This window comes from Pongo abelii, chromosome 15, assembly GCF_028885655.2.
Source record: "Pongo abelii isolate AG06213 chromosome 15, NHGRI_mPonAbe1-v2.0_pri, whole genome shotgun sequence".
In the NCBI taxonomy this organism is placed as follows: domain Eukaryota; kingdom Metazoa; phylum Chordata; class Mammalia; order Primates; family Hominidae; genus Pongo; species Pongo abelii.
This window is the reverse complement of record NC_072000.2, coordinates 91,964,207-91,986,268: the sequence shown is the minus strand read 5'-3', so window position 1 is coordinate 91,986,268 and position 22,062 is coordinate 91,964,207. Positions and strand designations below refer to the sequence as shown.

Genomic DNA, 22,062 nt, shown 5'->3' with positions numbered 1-22,062 from the left:
TTCACCAGGGCTGCTGACATAATACGGTGGCTGAGTCTCCCCTCGTTCTAGAAAACTTTCTTCTTGTTAAGCCACTGCCCCTTTATACTCCAGGTTACCATTACCATTCTGGGAGAATTTACATTAAAATATTATATATATATATATCTGATTCAAGGCTTTTTTTTTTTTTTTTGGTGAGACCATGAAAGTCCCTCTGGTAAAGAATGTCACTAAGCATAAATTATGCAAAAACCTTGATTTGGATAAAATGATTTGCCTTTCAGACATTCTCTCCTACTTGTGCATGTCAAAGCAACTTACACCTTTTAGCGTAATCAATGCAATTGATTTGTTCAGGGAGACGCATGAATGATTGAGGTACTGTAGAACTCATCGTCTTATTTCAAGGTAAAGAATCGTCCATGACCTATAGAACTGACTTTGTTCAAATGGCAGTTCTGAATCAAAGTAAGTGAGTCATAATATGTTTATTTAAAGAATCTTCCTAGCTAGATGCCATTCTGTCCATCCACTCTCTCTTTTTTTTCTCCCTACTTACCTCCCACTTCTCCTGTATTAGCTTTGAGATTTTTAAAAATTCCTAACGAAGAACTTAATCCTGGCTAACTTAAACAGAAGAGGATTTATTGGAAGGTTTTCGAGCGCTCAAAATTAAGAAAATAGAGAAGGTGAGTTAGGAATGAGACGGGAATCAATCCTGATTTGAAGTCTCTGTTGGGGCAGCTCCATCAAGAACACTCACAGTGGTAAGATTCTGGCTGGGAAGTCATAGAACTCCTTTTCATGCTTGCATTATTTGGTCAACAGAAACTGGTAGCAAATGCAGCAATAGGTTTAGTGAGGATGGATGACTGCCAACTTCTTTCCATTTTCTTACTGGACATTCAATCAGATTATGCCCCAGTCTCCCATGCAAAAAGATGCAACCATGTAACAGAGTTGTGGCCAACGGAATGGGCAGAAGTAACATGGGCCCTGCCAGGTGGGTAATAGAAAACGCTCTCATGGACAGCTTACCATTCTCTTTCTCCAATCTGCCAGTGAAATCATGAGAACTCTGAGGATATAGAGTGTAGCTTTTTCTAGCTGTCAATCTGTTATTTATGTTTTCTTAAATTTCCAATCAACTAGGAAGCCACATGTGCTGGGTGAGTTTGGCCACAACCAAAATGATCTATACTCTGTTGAGTGAGAAAAATCCACTCACCATGAACTTGAATATTGCAGCAATGGCCAGTTTCTAAAGTTTCCATATGCTCTCCCTCAATTTCCGTACTTCCCTCACTGAGACCATTCATAAGCGGCTCCTGGGCTAATCCAAGCCATGGACTGGCACTGGCCTGTGAATGAAAGTTTGCATGGCACTAATCTGGAGAAGAAGTGGTGCCATGTTGGAAGGAACCTGGTCCTTGAGCCACCCCTTGGAGTGGAGCTGCTCAGGAAAACCAACAAACCGGAGACACCTGAGTTGTCACTTTCATAAATAGCAACAACAAAAAATCTATATTTTATTTAGCTTCTGAAATTAGGAGGTCAGTTGACAGAACCTAACTAATAATGCAGATTATAGGTACTGTGCTTACCCCCTTCTTGCCAGAAAGCAGTCAGTCTCCTGAGTGGGCATTAACAGGAAGCAGGAAACACACTGGATAAAAATAAGAGGAAAACCCCAAATCAGAGCTTGAAAATAGAGGTAAAAATGGCATACTATTTTTTCATAGCACATTTTTTTCCTAATTACCAAAATGATGTACATAGTCACCCTCACTTTTGGCAATGTCTCTAATGCCTCCAGAATGGATGGCTTAACATGTAAAGTGGCCTTTGACTCTAGTGATGCCCCTGTATCATACATTATAGTCAATTGCACATCTCTCTCTCTCTCTCTCTCTCTCTCTCTCTCTCTCACACACACACACACACACACACAGAGGTAGAAAACTATTTGAGGGTAGGAATAAAAAGGTGCTTTTGTCTTCTCTCCAGTGCGAAGGGCACGAGCACACAGCCGAAGCTCCAGATGGTTTTACTGAATCACTTGATAAATATGAACATCCTCATTTTGGTAGCCATGCGGCTACATTATCTCAATTTTGCCATCCCTTTAGCCCTCACCTGCGCAGCTGCAGGACCTCAAGGACCCCCTCCTTAGCTTCCCTCTTCCACCCACCCACCAGCTGCCAAAATTCCCAGGAGTTCCTTATCACGCAGTTCTCTGGATGGCCTTGGACTGATCCTGTTCCCTCTTCAATCTTGCTTGTAGTTCTCAGGAATAACTGTAGAATGTGCTGTGAATGCAACAGCCTGAGATAGGCAGGAACTAACCAGAACAGCTCAGGGTCTGCTCCATTTCTCCCTAGAAATAGGATGTCCTTTGGTGCTTTAGCCCAGCCTGTCATGTTGTCCCTGGGATATATAACCCAGGGCAGGCTACATTCTGAGGTCCTTCAGCTGCAGTGTAAGTGAAGTACATGCAGACGAGGAGATTCCATTCACCCCAGGCCGATTTCCTGAGCCTTGGGGGGCCAACTTGCAATGAGTTCTAGGCTTCTGTTGTCCTTTGTCTGTTGTTCCCATCTGTAAATCATACATCCATTTCATGTATCTTGTTGTGCTTAAGTGGGGCCTGTCTCAGCAGACTGACACAAGCTGGTAACCAGTGCACAGTGAACCTGCTTCACACTTCTCATCTATGCTCAGGAAATATTCACTTAATCTCTTCATCCCTAATCTGCTTTTGAGGTTTACATGGGCATTTGAACCAGCCATGTCTCTCATATAATCCAGCTCCCTGGGATGCCAGCATATCGCCACTGTCCAGAAGGTATTGCATTTACCCTCTGGTCACCAGCCTGGGCATCAGGGAGGCTCCACTGGAAGATAATGGCCTTCTCTCCACTACTTTATTGTGACAAGCCCATAGGCATTGGAGTCAAGCACAATTAGGTCCAAAACTCAAATCTGCCACTTTGTGATTTTGGATAAGTCACCATATCTCTAAACCTATATTTAACCAGCTATTTAAAAAAATGGGTTAATAGGAGCCCTGAAGTGATAGTATATGTTTCAGAATTAAATGAGAAAACATACGTAAAGCCCCCAGAAGGATAATTAGTCCATTTAGTAAGCATTCAATAAATATTAGCCACCAGAATTATTATCAGAACAACTATTGATGTCAATGGAGTTATTATAAACAATTATTGATGTCATCAGAGATGACTGTTTCCTCTTCTGTTCTATACTACTGAGTTCTCAGTCCTAGACCCAGGTTTCTCTTAATCCTGTGATAGCAAGATTTTAAATAAGCACTTCAGTCTCTTTCTATAGTCACTGACTCTTTATGGTGGCATTTGTACCACTTGTACATGGGACTCTGTGTTTACTGAGGTATGGGCATAGAAGAGGAAACTTATTACTCCTTTTTTTTGTATATTTATTTTTCTGACTACCTAAACACTGGCATTTATTTTGATTTTTTTATGTAAAGGTACAAACCATGCTCCTGCTACTACTTAAGACATGTGCATGAAGAAAATATTTATTTTTTCTGAACATCTAAGCCAGTCAAACACACTTTCTAGTGATAAATTGTGCCCCAATGGCTTTTTCTGATGAAGAGGCTCATGGCTTATAGTGAAAGGCTGTAGCTGCCCATATTGCAGTTATTACCATATAAATGCTTATCTCTGTCATGGATGTGCATAATCATGAAATATGCTACCTTCCAAGTAGAAATGTGCAACAGGTTGTTTTGCAGAATGTTATAGCATCTTATAGTATTGCAATATTTATGGTTGAATTTTCTTTTTCAGTATAAGCAGGTATAATAATTTCCTCCTAATATGTCAACATGAACTTTCTTAGACTTGACTAAAGACCAGAAATAGATGATTTTGCTGGCACATGTGGACAATCTTAGCAATCCCCCCAGTATTGGTATAATTTCTGTATTACACTTTAAATATCCTATCTATTCTGAGACATAAAATAGTTTGAATATTTTTGACTAAATTAACTAATCAACTGATCAACAATTTGAGGACTTTTGAAATCCAGACTTTTGAAATGTAAAGAGGTACTAACATGCATCTTGCTTTCAAATTCAGTAACCTAAATGGCATCAGCCTGGAAATTGTGGGTGGCGTGGTGTCTCATCTCTGATATAGGCAAAATTATCGTGGATCTTTATTGTTTACCATTGTATCTTCAGGGCCTGTGACTTATCGATTAATCATTTATTGAAAGGATTCACAGCTTAGTAAATATTTGTGAATTGTACTCTATTTATATTTGGAGACTCTCCTTTCCCCTTTGTGATCACCACCATGAGCCTGTGAGCTTGAATGTCCTTGCCAAAGACCACTGTGGCTTTTCCCCCATCTTTTACTCATCTATTCCCTCCTACTTGTTTGTAGCAAGCACACTCACGGTAGTACCTGTGCCATGGATATTTGCAATTAACAAGGAGCAGAAACCTTAAAATGAAAGGATAGCAATCTGACTGGTAAACTTTCAGGCAGAATGATGATTTTGGACATCTGCTTCTTCTTAGAGCCCCAGTACCACATTCATTTGTGGTCACCAAGTCTCATCTGCCTAATATTGCTCTGTTGTACTTAAAAAAGAGCTGGACTAAATTGTGCAAATGCACTACTGTTTTTAAATAACTATTTTCAGTTACAAACAAATAGGGTGTTTTAATATTTTGAATGCAAGGACAAACTTGTGTACTTTCATGTACAACTTCTTTTACATATTTGACTCTTGATTGCTTCTTAATGTGGTATCTCATTTCCACCAGCAGTATTAGTCAATGGTAATATTTGGACCAGCATGCTGCATATCCTACTTCTCCGAAAGATGCTGCTAATAGTTGAACCCAAACAAACCAACCACATCACTTTAATACTTATATTAATTTATTTAAAATATAGGTATATATTTTTAAGTAAAATATACCAGATTTAGATTCTGCCAAGAGTAACACAGATTCCAAGAACAATGGCTTGAACAGAAATTTGTTTCTCTATTACATAAAAGAAGCCTATAGGTGGTATTCCGGCACTGCTGTAGTAACTCTATGAAATCACCTATGATCCAGCTTACTGTTCCACCTAGCATGGAGATTCAATACTCATGGTCCCAGATGGCCGCTGAATATCCAGCCATCAAAATCTTATTTCATACTGCAGAATGAAGGGAAGAAGAAGGGTATTGTATTAGTCCATTTTCACACTGCTATAAAGAACTACCTGAGAATGGGTAATTTATAAAGAAAAGAGATTTAATTGACTCACAGTTATGCATGGCTGGAGAGGCCTCAGGAAATTTACAATCACAGCAGAAGGCAAAGGGGAAGCAAGGCACGTCTCACATGGTGGCAGGAGAGAGAGAGGGCAGAGAAGTGCCACACTTTTAAATCATCACATCTCGTGAGAACTCACTCACTATCGTGAGAACAGCAAGAGGGAAGGCTGCCCCCATGGTCTAATCACCTCCCATCAGGTCCCTCCCCTGACAGATGAGGATTACAACTCCACATGAGATTTGGGTGGAGACACGGAGCCAAACCATATCATTTCACCCCTGGTCCCTCCCAAAACTCATGGTCTTCCCACTTTTCAAAACTTGATCATACCTTCCCCACAGTCCACCAAAGTCTTAACTCATTCCAGCATTAACCCCAAAGTCCAAGTCCAAAGTCGCATCTGAGACAAGGCAGATCCCTACCACCTATGAGCCTGTAAAATCAAAAGCAAGTAAATTACTTTCAAGATACAATAGGGCTACAGGCATTGGGTAAATGCTTCCATTCCAGATGGGAGAAATTGGACAAAACAAAGGGGATATAGGCCCCATGCAAGTCTGAAAGCCAGCAGAGCAGTTATTAAGTCTTAAGACTCCAAAATAATCTCCTTTGACTTCATGTCTCAAATCCAGGACATGCTGAAGCAAGAGTTGGGCTCCCAAGGCCTTGGAAATCTCCACTCCTGTGGCTCTGCAGGGTTCAGCCTCTGTGGCTGCTTTCATAGTCTGGCGTTGAATGACTGTGGCTTTTGCAGGCACACAGTGCAGTCTGTCAGTGGATCTATCATTCTGGGGTCTGGAGGACAATGGCTCTCTTTCTTACAGCTCCAATAGGCAGTGCCCCAGTGTGAACTCTGTGTGGCAGCTCCAACCCCACATTTTGCCTCTACACTGCCTTCATAGAGGTTCTCCATGAGGGCTCCGCTCATGCAACAGACTTCTGCCTGGACATCCAGGTGTTCCCATACATCCTCTGAAATCTAGGCAAAGGCTCCAAACTCTTGCCTTCTGTGCACCTGCAGGCCTAACACCATGTAGACGCCACCAAGCCTTGGGGCTTGTGCCCTTTGAAGCAATGGCCTCAACTGTACCTTGGCCCCTTTTAGCCAGAGCTGGAACTGGAGCTTCTGGGGCACAGGGCACCATTTCAGGAGGCTGTACAGAGCAGAGGGCCCTGGGCCTGGCCCAGGAAACCAATTTTTCCCTCCTAAGCCTCTGGGCCTGTTACAAGAGGGGCTGCTGCCAAGGTCTCTGACTTGCCCTAGAGACATTTTCCCATTGTTATGGCTATTAACATTTGGCTCCTCTTTACTTATGCAAATTTATGCAGCCTTGAATTTCTCCCCAGAAAATGGCTTTTTCTTTTCTACCACATGTTCAGGCTGTAAATTTTCCAAACTTTTATGCTCTGCTACCCTTTTAAACATAAGTTCTAATTTTGGACTATCTCTTTGTGAACTTATATGACTGTACACTTTTGGAAACAGCCAGGTCACATCTTGAATGCTTTGCTGCTTAGAAATTTCTTCTGCTAGATACCCTAAATCATCTCTCTCATGTTCAAAGCTCCACAGATATCTAGGGCAGGGGCAAAATGCCACTAGTCTTTTTGCTAAAGCATAACAAGAGTGACTTGCTATTGGAACTATTCCCATTAAGTTCCTCATCTCCATCTGAGACCACCTCAGCCTGGACTTCATTGTCCATATCACTATCAGCGTTCTGGTCACAACCATTTAACAGGTCTCTAAGAAGTTCTAAACATTCCCTCATCTTCCTCTCTTATTCTGAGGCCTTTAAACTGTTCCAACCTCTGCCCATTACCCAGTTCCAAATTTGCTTCCACATTTTCAGGTATAGCAGTTCCCCACTCTCCTGGTACCAATTTTATGTATTAGTTCATTTTCACATTGCTATAAATAACTACATGAGACTGGGTAATTTATAAAAAAGAGGTTTAATGGATTTACAGTTCTCCAAGGCTGGGGAAGCCTCAGGAAACTTACAATCATGGCAGAAGGCAATGGGGAAACAAGGCATGTCTTACAGGGTGGCAGGAGAGAGAGAAGGGGGAAGTGCCACATTTTAAACCATTGAATCTCGTGGAACTCACTCATTGTCATGAGAACAGGATGGGGGAAATCTCCTTGTGATCCAGTCACCTCCCACCAGGTTGCTCCCCTGCACATGGGGATTAAAATTCCACATGAGATTTAGATGGGGAGACATTGCCAAACCATATCAAGTATATACTCTCACTAAAAAGTGCTTCTAGAATATCTCAACATTATTTACACTTAAGTTTCATTGGTCAGAACTTAGTCACATAGCCACATTTCACTTCAGATAAGTCTGGTAAAAGCAGTTTTTAGCTGTGCAGCAATGTTCTCAACTACAAATACAGATTGCGCCACAAAAAGGGAATCACTATCAGATAATGTGTTCATTTTCTCTTGCTTTACAACATATCATTACCAGCTTAGTGGCCTAAACCAATTATCCATTTATTATCCCATGGCTTCTATGAGTCAGAAGTCTGGGAATACTTGAGTTCAGTTTTCTGCCCAGTTTCTCACAAGGCTGAAATCAAGGTGGAGGCAACTGGGTTTCAAACTCATCTGAAGTCTCAACTAGGAAAGGACCTACTTCCAAGATCTTTCAGGTTGCTGGCAAAATGTATTTGCCTGGGGTTATAGAGTTCATAACCTCTTGCTTCTTCAAGCTAGCAATAGAGAAAGTGTCTCTGCTACTTTGAATCTTTAACTTCAGGGAAGGTGTGGACCCACTTTTGAAACGATCACCTAATTATGTCAGGCCCATCCAGAATAATCTTTTTTATTAACTCAAAATTGACTGATTGTGCACCTAATGGCTTCTTTAAAGTCCCTTCACTCTTGCCAGATTGGTTAGAAGCAAGTCACAGGTTCCATCAACACTGAAGGGCATGGGATTATACATAGAGTGACTCATTGGGGACCACCCTGTGGTGTTTACTTTAGGGATATGATTGGCAATATTTGCACCACACAATATATGATAGTTCTTTTTAAGCTACAATCATCCATTAAAGAATGATGTGTCAGATCCAAGAAAAAAGTTGCCTGAGAAATTATCTGATGGATTTATACAAGATGTTTAAGCTACTCAATGCTGCCTAAGCAAAATTTAGCTGCTACTGGTTAAGCCGATGGATGCCATCTATTCAAGGTAGTTGTTTGTCTTATAATTTCGACATATGCTTGTGATATGGCTTGGCTGTGTCCCCACCCAAATCTTATCTTGAATTGTAGCTCCCATAATTCCCACATGTCATGGGAGGGACCCAGTGCGAGGTAATTGAATCATGGGGGCAGATTTTTCCTGTGCTGTTCTCATGGTAATGAGTAAGTCTCGTGAATTTTGATGGATTTATAAAGGGGAGTTCCCCTTCACATACTCTTCTGCCTGCTGCCACATAAGACATGACTTTGCTTCTCCTTTGCTTTCTGCCATGATTGTGAGGCCTCATCAGCCATGTGGAACTGTGAGTCGATTAAACCTCTTTCCTAATCCCAGCACTTTGGGAGGCCAAGGCAGACAGATGATGAGGTCAGCAGTTCGAGACCAGCCTGGCCAACATGGTAAAACCCTGTCTCTACTAAAATACAAAAATTAGCTGGGCAAGGGTGGTGCGTGCCTATGATTCCAGCTACTCAGGAGGCTGAGGCAGGAGAATCACTTGAACCCAGGAGGTGGAGATTGCAGTGAGCTGAGATTGCACCACTGCACTCCAACCTGGGCAGTGTCAGGTCTCCAACCTGAGACTCCATCTCAAAACAAAACAAAACAAAACATCTTTCCTTTATAAATTACCCAGTTTTGGGTATGTCTTTATTAGCAGTGTGAGAATAGAATAATACAGTTTGTATTATTTTATAAAGTAATTTAATTTTTATTTTTAAATTTCACACTATCAGAAATTTAAAATAATTTCTGCTATTCACTGTAAGTGCACATTGTAGTTGATAAGCACCAGTTCATCATTGTGTCAAAAATTGTAACTAAAAATTCTCAATGTCAAAAGAATTTTGAGAAATGCTAACCTTGACAATACCAATGGGTTTTTTGAATAGCGGTGAGAGTGGCTAGGAGTTTAACTCTTTCCATCAAATGCAGTATCTTAATAGCGCTTTCACTTAAAGATGATTATTTAATAAGATTGCCAAGTCTGCAGCAATAAGACTGTCATCAAAAAGAAGCAGTGATATACTGCAGAAAATACTTAACGCTTATGTATCCACAGGTCTCCTGGCTAATGACTATATCCAATAAGAGTAATAAAGAAGAAGAAAAAAGTACCTGGTCTGTGAACAGATATTAAAAAGTTTGGATATTAATGTTCATGCATTTACTTGATTTAGGGACTGTCTTGGAAGCCTTCCCATTTGCTTTGTAATTCTATTAGTCTTAGTTATCTGGCTCCTTAGTCCTTATATGAGAAGAGAAATAAATGAACAAGCAGAGATCGAGACCCCAGGAGTGCCAAGAAGTGGCCTCCTTAGGGAAAGACAGAACAAACACAAAACAGAACTAGTTCAAAGTTTTGTGTGTGGAATGGTGAGACCATTTATTTCAGGGACATGACACCGTGTGTCACTACATCATCTTTATGAAGTGAACCATTCACAGGTAATCATAATCATAAGCTCAGGTTATAAAATGTATTGAATGCCTTTTACAAAGTTTCCAAAGATGAATGATTCTTATTCAAAAATTTTTTTTTCTCACAACATTACAATGAACTGATGGCTCTAAATGTATGAAAAAGGAGCTGAAATGTAGTAAGTCCTCAGTGATGTTAGTTGTTATTATCTATAACTGTTTATCACCTATAATTAGTTATTATTTGTAACTATAACACATGTTGTGATTGTCATTTGTCTTAGTCTGTTTTGTGCAGCTGTCACAGAATACCATAGCCTGGGTCATTTATAAAAGAACAGAAATTTATTTCTCACAGCTCTGGAGGCTGGAAAGTCCAAGATCAAGGCACTGGCATCTGGAGTCCTCACTTCTGGGTATATGTGCACAAAAAATAACATAAATATTTTGAAGAGATATCTGCACCCTCATCTTCCTTGCAGTATTATTCACAATAGTGAAGATACAGAAACAAACTGTTCATTGACAGATGAGTGGACTAAAAAATGTGGTATATGTATGTGTGTGTGTAAAGATATATATATGAATATTATTCTCAGAAGAAGGAGATCTTACAATTTGTGACAACATGGATGAGCCTGCAGGACGTTATACAAGTGAAATAAGCTAGACACAGAGAGAAAAATACAGTATGATATCACTTATATGTGGAATCTAAAAATGTCAAACTTTAGAAGCAGAGAGGAGAGTGGTGTCTGCCAGGGACTGGGATGTGGTGAAAAATAGGGAGATACTGGAAGATAAATAAGTTCTGGGTATCTAAACTACATCATGATGACTCTAGTTAATAATACTGCATTGTTTATTTGAAATTCTATAGCAGATTTTAAGTGTCCTCGCTACACACACATACACACATACAGAGTATAACTATGGATGGTGGTGGATATTAATTAATTTGACTGTGATAATCAGGATACAATACATATGTAATCAAATCAGCACATGGTTCACCTGGGATATGTACGATTTTATTTGTCAATTAAACTTTTTTAAAAAAAGAAGTACATTAAAAATGTCTCATAGGTGTCTGTACATGGTATAAAACCACTCCAACTTTAAGAGCCTTATGCAATCTGATCACTGAAGTTGCTTGGTGACTGAACACTTACTTTTCTAGTTATGGCACAGTTCCATGCGCCAACAAACAATTCAACAAATAAATGTGCAAGGACAATAGGTTGCCATGGAAGCCAGTATTACAATGCCCAGAGTCATCTAGCTCTATGACAGTGATGCATTAATGAGATATTTCAGCAGTTAGTGTGCTCTGGAAAAGTGTGTGCCTGCAAGGCTATGTATGTTCCCCTCTTAACACTTAACATAAGAATCTCATTTTGAGGTAGTTACTTTGTACATCATCATGCGAGATAAAATATAGATGGATATTTTCATAATGCATCTTTTTTTTAAAAAAAGCAGATATTGCAAATGCATCACTTTATTGTTCTTGTTATATATCCTGTGGGTGTAAGAATAATGGTTCCATTAGAATTTTATGTATCTCCTGAACCAGGGAATGGTCAATTATTGGCAACAATCACATTCCCCACACCTCCCTAATGGCTAGTGGCCCACACTGTAAATTAAGTACAAGACATAGAGCAAGCAGAAAATGTGGACCCCTGCTTTGGCTAATTTAAAAGGTGTTTCATAACATTAACCCTGCATGGAGAAATTTCTGTCAGTTGCCACGGTACCATAGGAATATGTGTAGAGTATGGATGTCAGATTTGGGTGCTGCATTTTGAGACTGCCATTAACTATCTGGATGGTTACCAGGATAATGAAGGATGTGGAAACCACACTGAATGGTTGAGTGATTGGTTGGAGGATATGGGATGATTTTGCTCAGGTAAAGGAAAATTTGGGGAAGACATCACAGCTGCCTTCAAATATTTGAAAGCCTGTGAAGGAAAGCTGACAACTTCTGCTTTAAGTGGTCATAATTTGAACCATAGTTAGAAATTACAGGTTAGAAATCAGGCTCCATATAAGAAGGAGCTTTAAAATAATTAGAGCTATCCACCAAAGCAATGGTCTACTCTGCGAAGAAGTACATGTGTACTCTTTAACATATCATTTCTTTGGAAATGTTCAAACAAACCCTGATGAATGTGATTGTGGATAGGTTTATTATATAGCAGGAAGAGTTAGACTAGATGATATTTTGGGTTCCTTTTATCTTAGGATTTACCTGACTTTCCCTCTTTCCCTCATGCCTTTGCTGTTTTGCTTTTGCACATTATTCTCAAATAGAAAGAATCTTCAGCAAAGAAACAGAGAGACTGACAATAATATTTCATTCATTCCACAGCCATACCTGTGTACCTTACATGTGCAAGCCACCCCTATGTGGGAGAAATTCATGGAGACTGTGGGTGCTTGTTTTTATAGTTTGGTTCTGCAACATTATCCTGTAATATCAATGAAAGTATAAATTAAGATCATACTAAATGGTCTCTTGGAGTTGATCAGACCAAGGAGGCTTTTGCTTCCTGTCATATACTACAGACCGACTGCTAGATGTGGCCTCATGCCACCTGTTCTGTCTTTTGACCCTCACTTAGCTTCAGCTCAGTGTACCTGGTCGATAGCATAGTCTACACAATCTTAAAAAAAATTGCTGTTGCAAAGCATTTCAGAATGCATCCTTTTGGTTCTGGTAGCCTAGTTTCAAACTTTTTGGAGTTTTAAGGTAAGATTTATTCCCCCTAGAAAAGTTGATTGCAGAGTGCTGGTGAGCTCCCATAATTGAAAGTGTCAGGGGTCACTTGTGAAAGGAGGTAGAGCCGGCAGCTCTGCTCTGACAACTGAATAGATTTGCTGTTTAGTAACTACATCTTCACATTTGGTGAAATCTCCATCTCTGGCCTTGGGCCAAGTGCTCTGTGAGTACTCACTGAATGTGAGTTGGCAGAAATGATTTGTTCAGAGGCTATTTCCACGTAGCCCGTTCAGATTCACGCACACTTTATTGGCTTGGCAATTTTTCTATTTAGGCTTAATAGAGGCTTTCTCCAGGACGGCATGGGAATGAGGGGTTGGGATTGTACTATGTCAAACTGTGTGTTCCAGCTTTTGACTAGCTATTGGAAATTGCAAGAATTTCTGGGAACATCATAAATGTGTTCTACAAAGTTTTTAAAATTCATTTCAACTTTGAAAAGACAATGTAAGTTACACAGAACATTTTTGGAGTTTCAAGAACTACAAAATATTAGGAGAATTAGACAATATCTGCTTAGGTTTGGGGAAAAATGGATATTAATTGAGAAGTTATGAAGACTAATATATTGGATAAAATAATGCTTTGATAAAAACAATAGTAGTGCCATACTTTCACTACTTCTTTTCAATTGAAGAAAAAAAATAGAAGAAACAGGCTGATGTATCCTGTGTTTGGTGATTCTGCTGGCAGAAGTAGTGAGGAAAAAGACTGAATTTGCTTTTAACCAACTACATATCCCAGAAATGTATAGTTATGGCATAGAGATAACATGTTGAAAGTGTTCTTAGTATTTGTCAAAAAGAAGGGAGTGTGGAAGAGGAAAAGCTCTCCAGCCCTGGGTTATTGGGACTTAGGTTGCATTTCTGACCCCAGTAGGGTGTTCTTTGTCCCTTAGACCTGCCAGACTCTGTCTTTGTGGGTTGACTACAGGCAGCACATTGCTCTTGTTCTCCAAACCAAAGTCAGCTATGTCAATCTCATTTCATTTTCAGCTTGTGTGAAGCCATTCTCTTCAATATTTTTGACACACAGTCTTAGATCAGATCCATATGCTTATTAATTCCAAGAGAAATCCAGTGGAAATCCGATCTGGGCAATTTATGACTCCTCAAACCCTGGAAAGATTATGAAAATCTTTTAATAATAAAATACAATATACAGTTATTCCAGAAATTTTTGCTCACTTATCTTCATAACCATAAATTATTTCATACCTAATTACAAACAGGCAGACTGAATAATTGTCTTCATTGAGGGATGTTTGACACTGAGAAAATATAGCCTTATTTTATAAACCTTTTAATGTTCAGACTATAAATATGTCACAGCTAAGGAGTACTGCATCTTTAAGTGTATTAAAGCCACTCTTGTGTAACCAAACATAATGGGATTTTTAAATGAATTATAACTAAAGTACTTAACAAACAACTTTTTAAACTTTCAACATGAGTAAAGCTATTTGAAACTGTCCATTTTGTATTAAATGTCCAAAGTATATTTTTAGCCATTTGGCAAAAACTTTGTATTGGTGGAGGCTTTGTCAAGATATAGATTTAATAGAAATTAAATTATTTGATAGAAAATTTAATAGCTGTTCTCCCCTCATATGCATAAGCTATCACATCAATGAGGTGTCAGAGCTCTGTTTGTGTTTGGGAGAGTTTTGGAACAAAAGCAATGCATATGCATTTAATGTAATAAGAGGATTGTCCATCTGTATTCTGGTGCCTTGGAATGAAGTAATGAAGTTGTTAAAAACACAAGCCCTTTCCTTTTCAATTCACACCACAGAATGGCTGTCTGGACCTTGGAAAGTAGGAGTCTGAATCTTTATCTAGTCAGTCAGGCATTCATTGCCCTGTGTATGTTATTTCAGAATTCTTATGACAGATTGTAATAGCCAGTTTATATAAATCTTCAGTTGACATCAAGATTGGTTCTTAAACTCTAGAAGATCAAGGACTCTGTTTTGATCACCACTGTATTCTGGAAAATAATAATGAAATGAACATGTTTTGAATGAATGAATGAATGAATGAATGAATGCATACACATTTATTGAAGTGTTGCTTGTTGGAATTTGGAAATATAAGGACAAGCAAAAAGCCCTTGCTGTCAAGGACCCTACTCTTCAAAATAGAGAATGATTCCATCAGGTTGTGAATCTGGAGAGCTTCAAAGAGAAATGTAGTGAATCCAAGCACCATCTGCTGTTTTGCTTTGGTGTTTAACAGGCAGTGACTTTGTGCAAGATGTACTGCCAGAGCATCTGGATACAGCATTCTAGGCCTGACGGTTATAAAGGTGTGTTGACCTGCCTTGGGCCCAATTTAATCATGGGCAGAAGGACCCTACACTCCTAAATTTATGAGAAACCACTGCATTGTAAAGTCCTTTTGGTAGCAGAAAAAGGGGTGCCACCTTCATCTGAAAGAGATGTGTTGGCCATGTCCATCAAAACCCATTGAGGTGACAGTCTCTGTGCAGTGGCATGAGGAATAATGTGAATGACCCTACTAGGGAATCACTTTGCAGTATTTGAGCCCTGCTCTCAGAATAGAATGTTTTCTATTGAATTCATTGCAACACCAGTAGCCCAAGATCCAAGGTGTGTATATTCGAGGCCTAGACTGGGGCCTTTGTTATAATCCCCATTGATTCTGGGTCAGGGAGGAACAAGTTATTGAGCTTGGGCACTGCACAAATCTCAGCTGTGATTCCAGTGAGCTAAGAAAAAGTCAACCCTAAAATAAATTATTGAATCTTATATCCTTAAGCACAATTCTATTCCAACAATAAGAAATAACCTACTACATGAAGCAAAACCTTCTTTACCACTAGGAACTGATTACAACAATTTGAAAGACAAAAAAATCTTCCTTTCTTTCTGCACCTTCTCTGATGATATATTCTAAATTTAGAGTATAAGCGTGGGGACCTAGTTAATATTTTTATTTGATAAATAACAAACATCTCAGGCAATGGGGGAAATTCTAACCAAAGGAAGAGCAAAGGATTTAAGTGGTCTTCCCTTGTTCCCCCACTGCTTGTTGTTTAAAAAAAAAAAAAAAAAAAAAAATTCAGATCTTTCTCCTTGTCCAATGGTGTTTTCTTCTTATCAGAACATCAGGAAATATAAAACTGAGGTTGACTGGGGTTCATGCTTTTCACTTCATCTTTCTGGTATCACTTCTATGAATGCAGTTATTCTGGGAATAAAATTCATCCTTTGGCCTAGATGATGGTGAGAGAGAATGCCCCCCTCCAGCTATTTGAGATTGTGAGTTGTTATCATGGATTAAAGAAAGATTACAAAACAGAACAGAGCAAAACAAGCAGGGCAGGTGGTACTGGATGGGATGGTCATCTGCTGGGTTATTTCAAAGGAGGGCTCCATAGGGATATTTCATAATATAGGGGAGTTTTGCTTAAAAATATGTACATTCCTTTTTCCTCCCATCAACTTTGCCCTCTTGTCTCATCAACTCATTTCCAATAAAGTTGATTGTCTGATGCTGCTGTGCTTCAAAAAAGAGACCTCTGTGGAATTCTCTTTTTGTTTTATTTATGATAGCAAGAGCCAAAGCACACAGGGCCTGTTGAGTGTTATCAATGAGAGAAGTCAAAGAGAGTTTGTTTTATGCCAGGAAGAATCTGAAAGTCTTTATTGATTTTACTTGTTAAATTTAAGAACTAAATATTTTCCTTTTTCTAAAACTCAATGGATAAAGAGTGATGTGAATAAAGTCCAATGGGTCAGCCAAGGAGGTCACACCTAAAGAATGTTTCACATCAGCTGTTATCATTTCTGTATGTGTGTACACACATACCACTCAGAGGATGGAGCACACAAATCATAATAGCAAAAGTCCCATAATAATTCTGAAGCCTTGGGGAGACCACAGAAAGTTGCTATTGGGTTGCATATTGGACTTGATCTCTCATAATTTAATGTGTGGCCTGGCAAGGTTAGGTGGAGAGGACCTTGTGGAGCTGAGCTCCTTGGATGGCCTCCATTGCTCTCTCAAAGCCCTGGGACAAAAGTCCCTTTTCTATGTGTGTGGTGTGGAGGGCAAGTTACATGATCTTCTCTTTAAAATCCTCATCCCTTTGAAATGGGAATCTCCTGCTTCTGTCTCTGGATCATAGAGCTGAACACTGAGTCAGCCAAGCAAGCTTCCTTGATGTTAGACAGGATAGTATAGGGTTTAGAGCATGGAGTCTAGATCCAGAGTGCTAGCTGCAAATACTGGCTTTGCCATTGACCCACAGCCAGCTGGGAGTAAGTTCTACTAACCTAGGAGCAGGGAAGGTTCTTCACCTGTAAGATGGGGGCATAATGCAGGCTGTGCCTGAAACAAAGTAGTGCTGCAGGACTTATTGTTATTGTTGACACTATTATTCACTCATTCATCCATTTCTGAATCCAATACATATTCACTCAGTGCCAACTCTATATAAGACACTGTGTGCTAGGATCTAGGCTGTAGTGGTAAAAATCAATAAGCTTTTCCTTTCTTAGAGATTCCAATTTGGCATGGGGAGACAACATGTAAAAAACGTAGATATATTATTAAGATAATTTCAGATTTAATAAGTGCTAGTGATAAGTGTGATAAGGAAATAAAGCAGGGTAACTGGAGAATATATGGTGGGGACTTCTTTGGATCAAGGTACTCAAAGATGCCCCCGCCCAGGATCAGAAGCAATTTTACCACAAAGAGAATGAACCATGGGCTTCAGGGACCTTCTTGTGCCCAGGCCCCTTCCAAGGCTGCAGATGTGTTTTTATGTGTAGTTGTGTGCTCTTTTTCATAAAAGATTCCTAAAGGTGTATAAGTTTCAGATCCCATAAAACCTGGATGTGCCTCTGCTGATGCAGTAATAAGTGAGGAACCACTTGATGGTAAGTGGGGGCAGCATGTCCCAGAGGAAGTGCCTTCCAGGTAGCGGCAGCCAAGAGCTTCAAGCTGGAGGAATGTCAAGAGGCCAGTGTGGTGAGGGCCAAGTGAGCTTAGAGAGACAGACAGGTAGGGCCTTGCTAACTGAGTAAGCGAGCTCTTCAGGTTTGCTCTAGGTGTTGATGTTGTGGGTTGCATGTGTCTCCTCCCAAAAAGATATGTTGAAGTCCTGAGGCTCAGAATCAGAATGCAATCTTATTTGGAAATGTCATTTTAACTCTATTATATCAATAAAGATGCTATCATTAGGGTGGGCCTAATAAAAAGGCCTGGTGTCCTTATGAAAAGGGGAGGTTTGGGCACAGACAACCATAGATAGAAGATGAACGAAGACACAGACACAATGCCATTTGAAGCTAGAGAAATAGAAAGATTCCTCTGTGAGCCGAGGAATGCCAAAAATTGCTAGCACACCACAGAAGCTAGAGGAGGCAGAGAGGGATTGCCCTGTGGGTTTCAGAGGGGTGGTGGCCCTGCCAACACCTTGATTTCAGACTTCTAGCCTCCAGAATTGTAAGACAATAAATTTTTGTCCTTTAAAACCACCCAGTTTGTGGTACTTTATCATAGTCCCTAGAAAACAAATATAGATGAAGAGACATTGGAGGATTTTAAGTCTACGAGTGACAGGATTTACATTTACCTAAGATGACATATGCTTTGTAAAGAGTACATTGAAAGGAAGTGGAAGAAAATAAACCAGTCTAGGACTTGCAGGGATCCAGGTCTTAGGTGATGTTGGCAGGGACTGTGGTCATGGCTGTGGAAACAGAAAAAAGTAGATGGGCCTTATTAAGGTAGGGGTGAGAAAAAAAAAGAAAAATGTTGATGATTCCCAGATGAATTTTTGACAATTGACCTGATGAGATTTGCCAGTGGGTTGGACATGGGGAGTAAGGATGACTAAATCCTTGAGATTTTCCATCCATCTTACCTAGTATGTGGTCTGTCTTCTAGCTGAGAAACATTCAAAGTGCCTCTGAAATCCTTACTCACCAATTTCATGGCACCATTTCACTTAATAATCTCTCTTGTTTATTAACTTTAATGGCATTGTATCATTTAGTTCCCATGCTACAAGGAAATCTATTATGCCAGATGGTTCCACAAATAATGATCGTCATACTTACATGAGTTGTACATGAGTGCACTATTTATTTTTGCTGATTACTGGTGCAGTTTTGAACCCATTAAAGCCCTAAAGCTCTGCCAATAGACACCTAAATAAGGCCCTATAATCTTGAAGAAGAATTTAGTATGTGGTTGTTGAGCTACTAAACTCTCCCCAGCTACACTACTGTTTCAGTCATTGAAGTTTAATGGAGGAGAAAATCAGAATGTATTGATTTTCTCTTCTGCCCCTTGAAAGAGGCATTCCAAGTTGTTTTTATGATGTTTTGAAGCACACGTGACAGTGCCTTTTAAGGATTAGAGAAAATCCAAATCTGCTACATGAACGTAGAGCCAGCTTTCACTTGGGGTTTGGCTTGGATCTAATGTAAAGCCATGTGTCAGGAACACGAGGCAGAGGGAAATTGGGACAGACTTTCTCTCCTTAGAAGCACGTGTGTGTGTGTGTGTGTGTGTGTGTGTGTGTGTGTTCATGTGCCAAGCATTCTGACCACAGGTCAGATTCAAGCACTGAATTTTCCATGCTGATTTCAAGGATTGTACTTCAGCTCTGCGAAACTTTCGGACATTTGCTCACAGCTCCTTTTTACAATTTTGTATGTAAAAAATATCCCTAGAAATAACCCCTTATAGTTTTAAATTCCCCTAAAGCTACTGCCAGACACCTCTTCCTTTGTCCCTTTCCTTTTTTTCCACTACCTTTTTTTTTTCTCTCTTCCTCTCTATTAATTTAGATCAGGAGGTCACATATTTTTGGGGTCATGGATATGAAAGATTACAGAAACTTGCCCAAGCAAAAATGTTTTAATGATGAACATATGTCAGTGGGCCATAAGGCACATTTAGTAAGAGTTTGTGGGCACAGACACGTTGTTGAAATAGAGCACTGGGGTGGGAGTAGCTGAATCTGGGATTTATTTCTGACTTTTACTACCTCTCTGACCCTCAGATTTTTTTTATCTATGAAAGATGTGGATAATGATCATTGTAGTGAAGGTCTGATGAAACAATATATGTGAAAGGACTTAACAAACTGTTAAGTGCTAGATGCAAGTGAGGTATTGCTACTAGGGATGTCTAAAATAAAATACTATGCTGACTTGGAACGAATTTCAGGATTTATTGTGAAGTAAAACTAAGCAAAACAAAAAGCAATATGTATGGTGTGATTTGCATTTATGTGAATTTTTATTTAAAAGAAAACCAGAAGTAACATGTGCATTTGTGTCCAGTGCATAGAAAAATGATGAGAAGATCCAGCCACTGTGGCTCACACCTGTAATCCCAGTACTTTGAGAGGCTGAGGTGGGTGGATCACCTGAGGTCAGGAGTTCCACACTAGCCTGGCCAACATGGCGAAACCTTGTCTCTACTAAAAATACAAAAACTAGCTGGGCGTGGTGGCGTGTGCCTGTAATTCAGCTACTCGGGGGGCTGAGGCAGGAGAATCACTTGAACCAAGGAGGAGGAGGTTGCAATGGGCTGAGATTGAGCCACTGCACTCCAGCCTGGGCGACAGAGTGTGACTCTATCTCAAAAAGAAAGCAAGAAAGAAAAATGATGGGATGGATGTGGTGCACAGATCTGTGGTGATATCTCAGACAGGAGACACTGGTTATCCCTGCGGAAGGAACAAGCTGGAGCCAGCTAAGGGGACACTTTGCATATTCAACTCCCATATTGCATGACAGGGATGTTTTATGTCTTGTTGACCCTTGAACAGCATGGGTTTGAACTGCATGGTTTCACTCATATGTGGATTTTCTTCAGCTGCTGCTGCCCCTGAGACAGTAAGACCGACTCCTCCTCTTTCTCCTCCTCCTCATCCTACTCTATGTGAAGACAAGAATGAAGATCTTTGTGATGATCCACTTCCAATGAATGATTAGTAAATATGTTTTCTCTTTCTGATGATATTCTTAATAATATTTTCTTTTCTCTAGCTTACTTCATTGTAAGAATCAGTTTATCATACATATAATACACAAATATGTGTTAATTGACTGCTTATGTTATCACTGAGGCACCTGGTCAACAGTAGGCTTTTAGTAAAGTTTGTGGGGATTGAAAAGTTATAATTGAATTTTCAACTGTGCAGGGGTTTGGCATCCTTAACTCCCATGTTGTTCAAGTGTCAGCTGTATTACTGAATAAAATACAGATAAAATAAAACCAAATTAAGCCTTTTAAGTTAAAAATGTAATCACTAAGAGACTGTGGTCAACAATGGAGGTCATGACAATAAAATTCTGCTTTTGTTATTTATCCAAGTTACATTTTTTCATTCATCTCCTCAGTCAGCAACAAATACTTCTTCAGTACTTTGTGTCAGTTCTGAAGTCTACTAGGCACTGATCCTCCCCAAAAAATACAATGGAATGGTTTCTTTGTAGTTGGCATCCTTTACAATGTTTAAATTCTTGGGACATCCTGGACTGTAAGGGAAACAAATATTTCCAATAGGATGAAGATAAAACTATATTTAAAGATCAAGAATTGTGGCATGTCTGGTTACCTACTCAATATTCATTTCACCTTCTTTCCTATAAAGAGGATCTTGATTGTGTTCAGACAGTAACACACCCAGAACCTCAGGTCGTGATCATGAGATCCTGTTGTCTCTTTTGTTATTTCCCTTGTAGCTATGAGTATCCACGTGACCTGGACCTGGGTGAGTGGGTCCTAGAAAAATTTTTGCTTTCTTACTACTCTTCCTTCTTCCCACTGGAATGTAAATGTAAAGGGTGGAGCTGCAGCACCATCTTGCTATCACAAAAGTAAGACTGAGAGAACAGCAGAAGAGTTGACCTTAATGTTGTTGAACCACTGAATCAATGCTGTAAACAATCTATCTCCAAAATTCTTGGTATGTGAGAAACTAAACTACTGTTTATTTAAGTTGGGTTGTCTGTTAAGTGCAGCTGAATGTCTTCCTAATTGATACAGAAATGCATTTAAAAAATAGCATGCATACTTTTTAGTATGAGCTAAGAAAATAAGTAAGAACACAGCACATTGAACCCAATTTTGCATATGCAATCCCCAAAGAACCCTTGTACACTTCTGTAGAATATTAATGTGAAACCTAAGTTTGGGGAATGTCTCTGATGAGAAGTTGGGAAACAGAAATAGATGAGACCGATCTATGGTGCAAAGATAAATTTTGGTTAGAAAAGAGCAAGAACATGCACAAAAATGTGTGGCAGAACCAGGCTGTGGGCAGGA

The 22,062-nt window shown here is 39.6% G+C and overlaps 1 protein-coding gene across 1 annotated transcript; it reads left to right on the top strand.

Annotated features, from left to right (window-relative positions):
- The first annotated feature begins 807 nt into the window (after positions 1-807).
- Positions 808-21,751, top strand: LOC112128724 (uncharacterized). Its single transcript, XM_024231369.3, has 3 exons — positions 808-985; positions 20,608-20,725; positions 21,480-21,751. Exons 1-3 carry the CDS (start codon positions 847-849, stop codon positions 21,616-21,618), a joined length of 396 nt encoding a protein of 131 aa, XP_024087137.3. The 5' UTR covers positions 808-846; the 3' UTR covers positions 21,619-21,751.
- Positions 21,752-22,062: the final 311 nt, after the last annotated feature.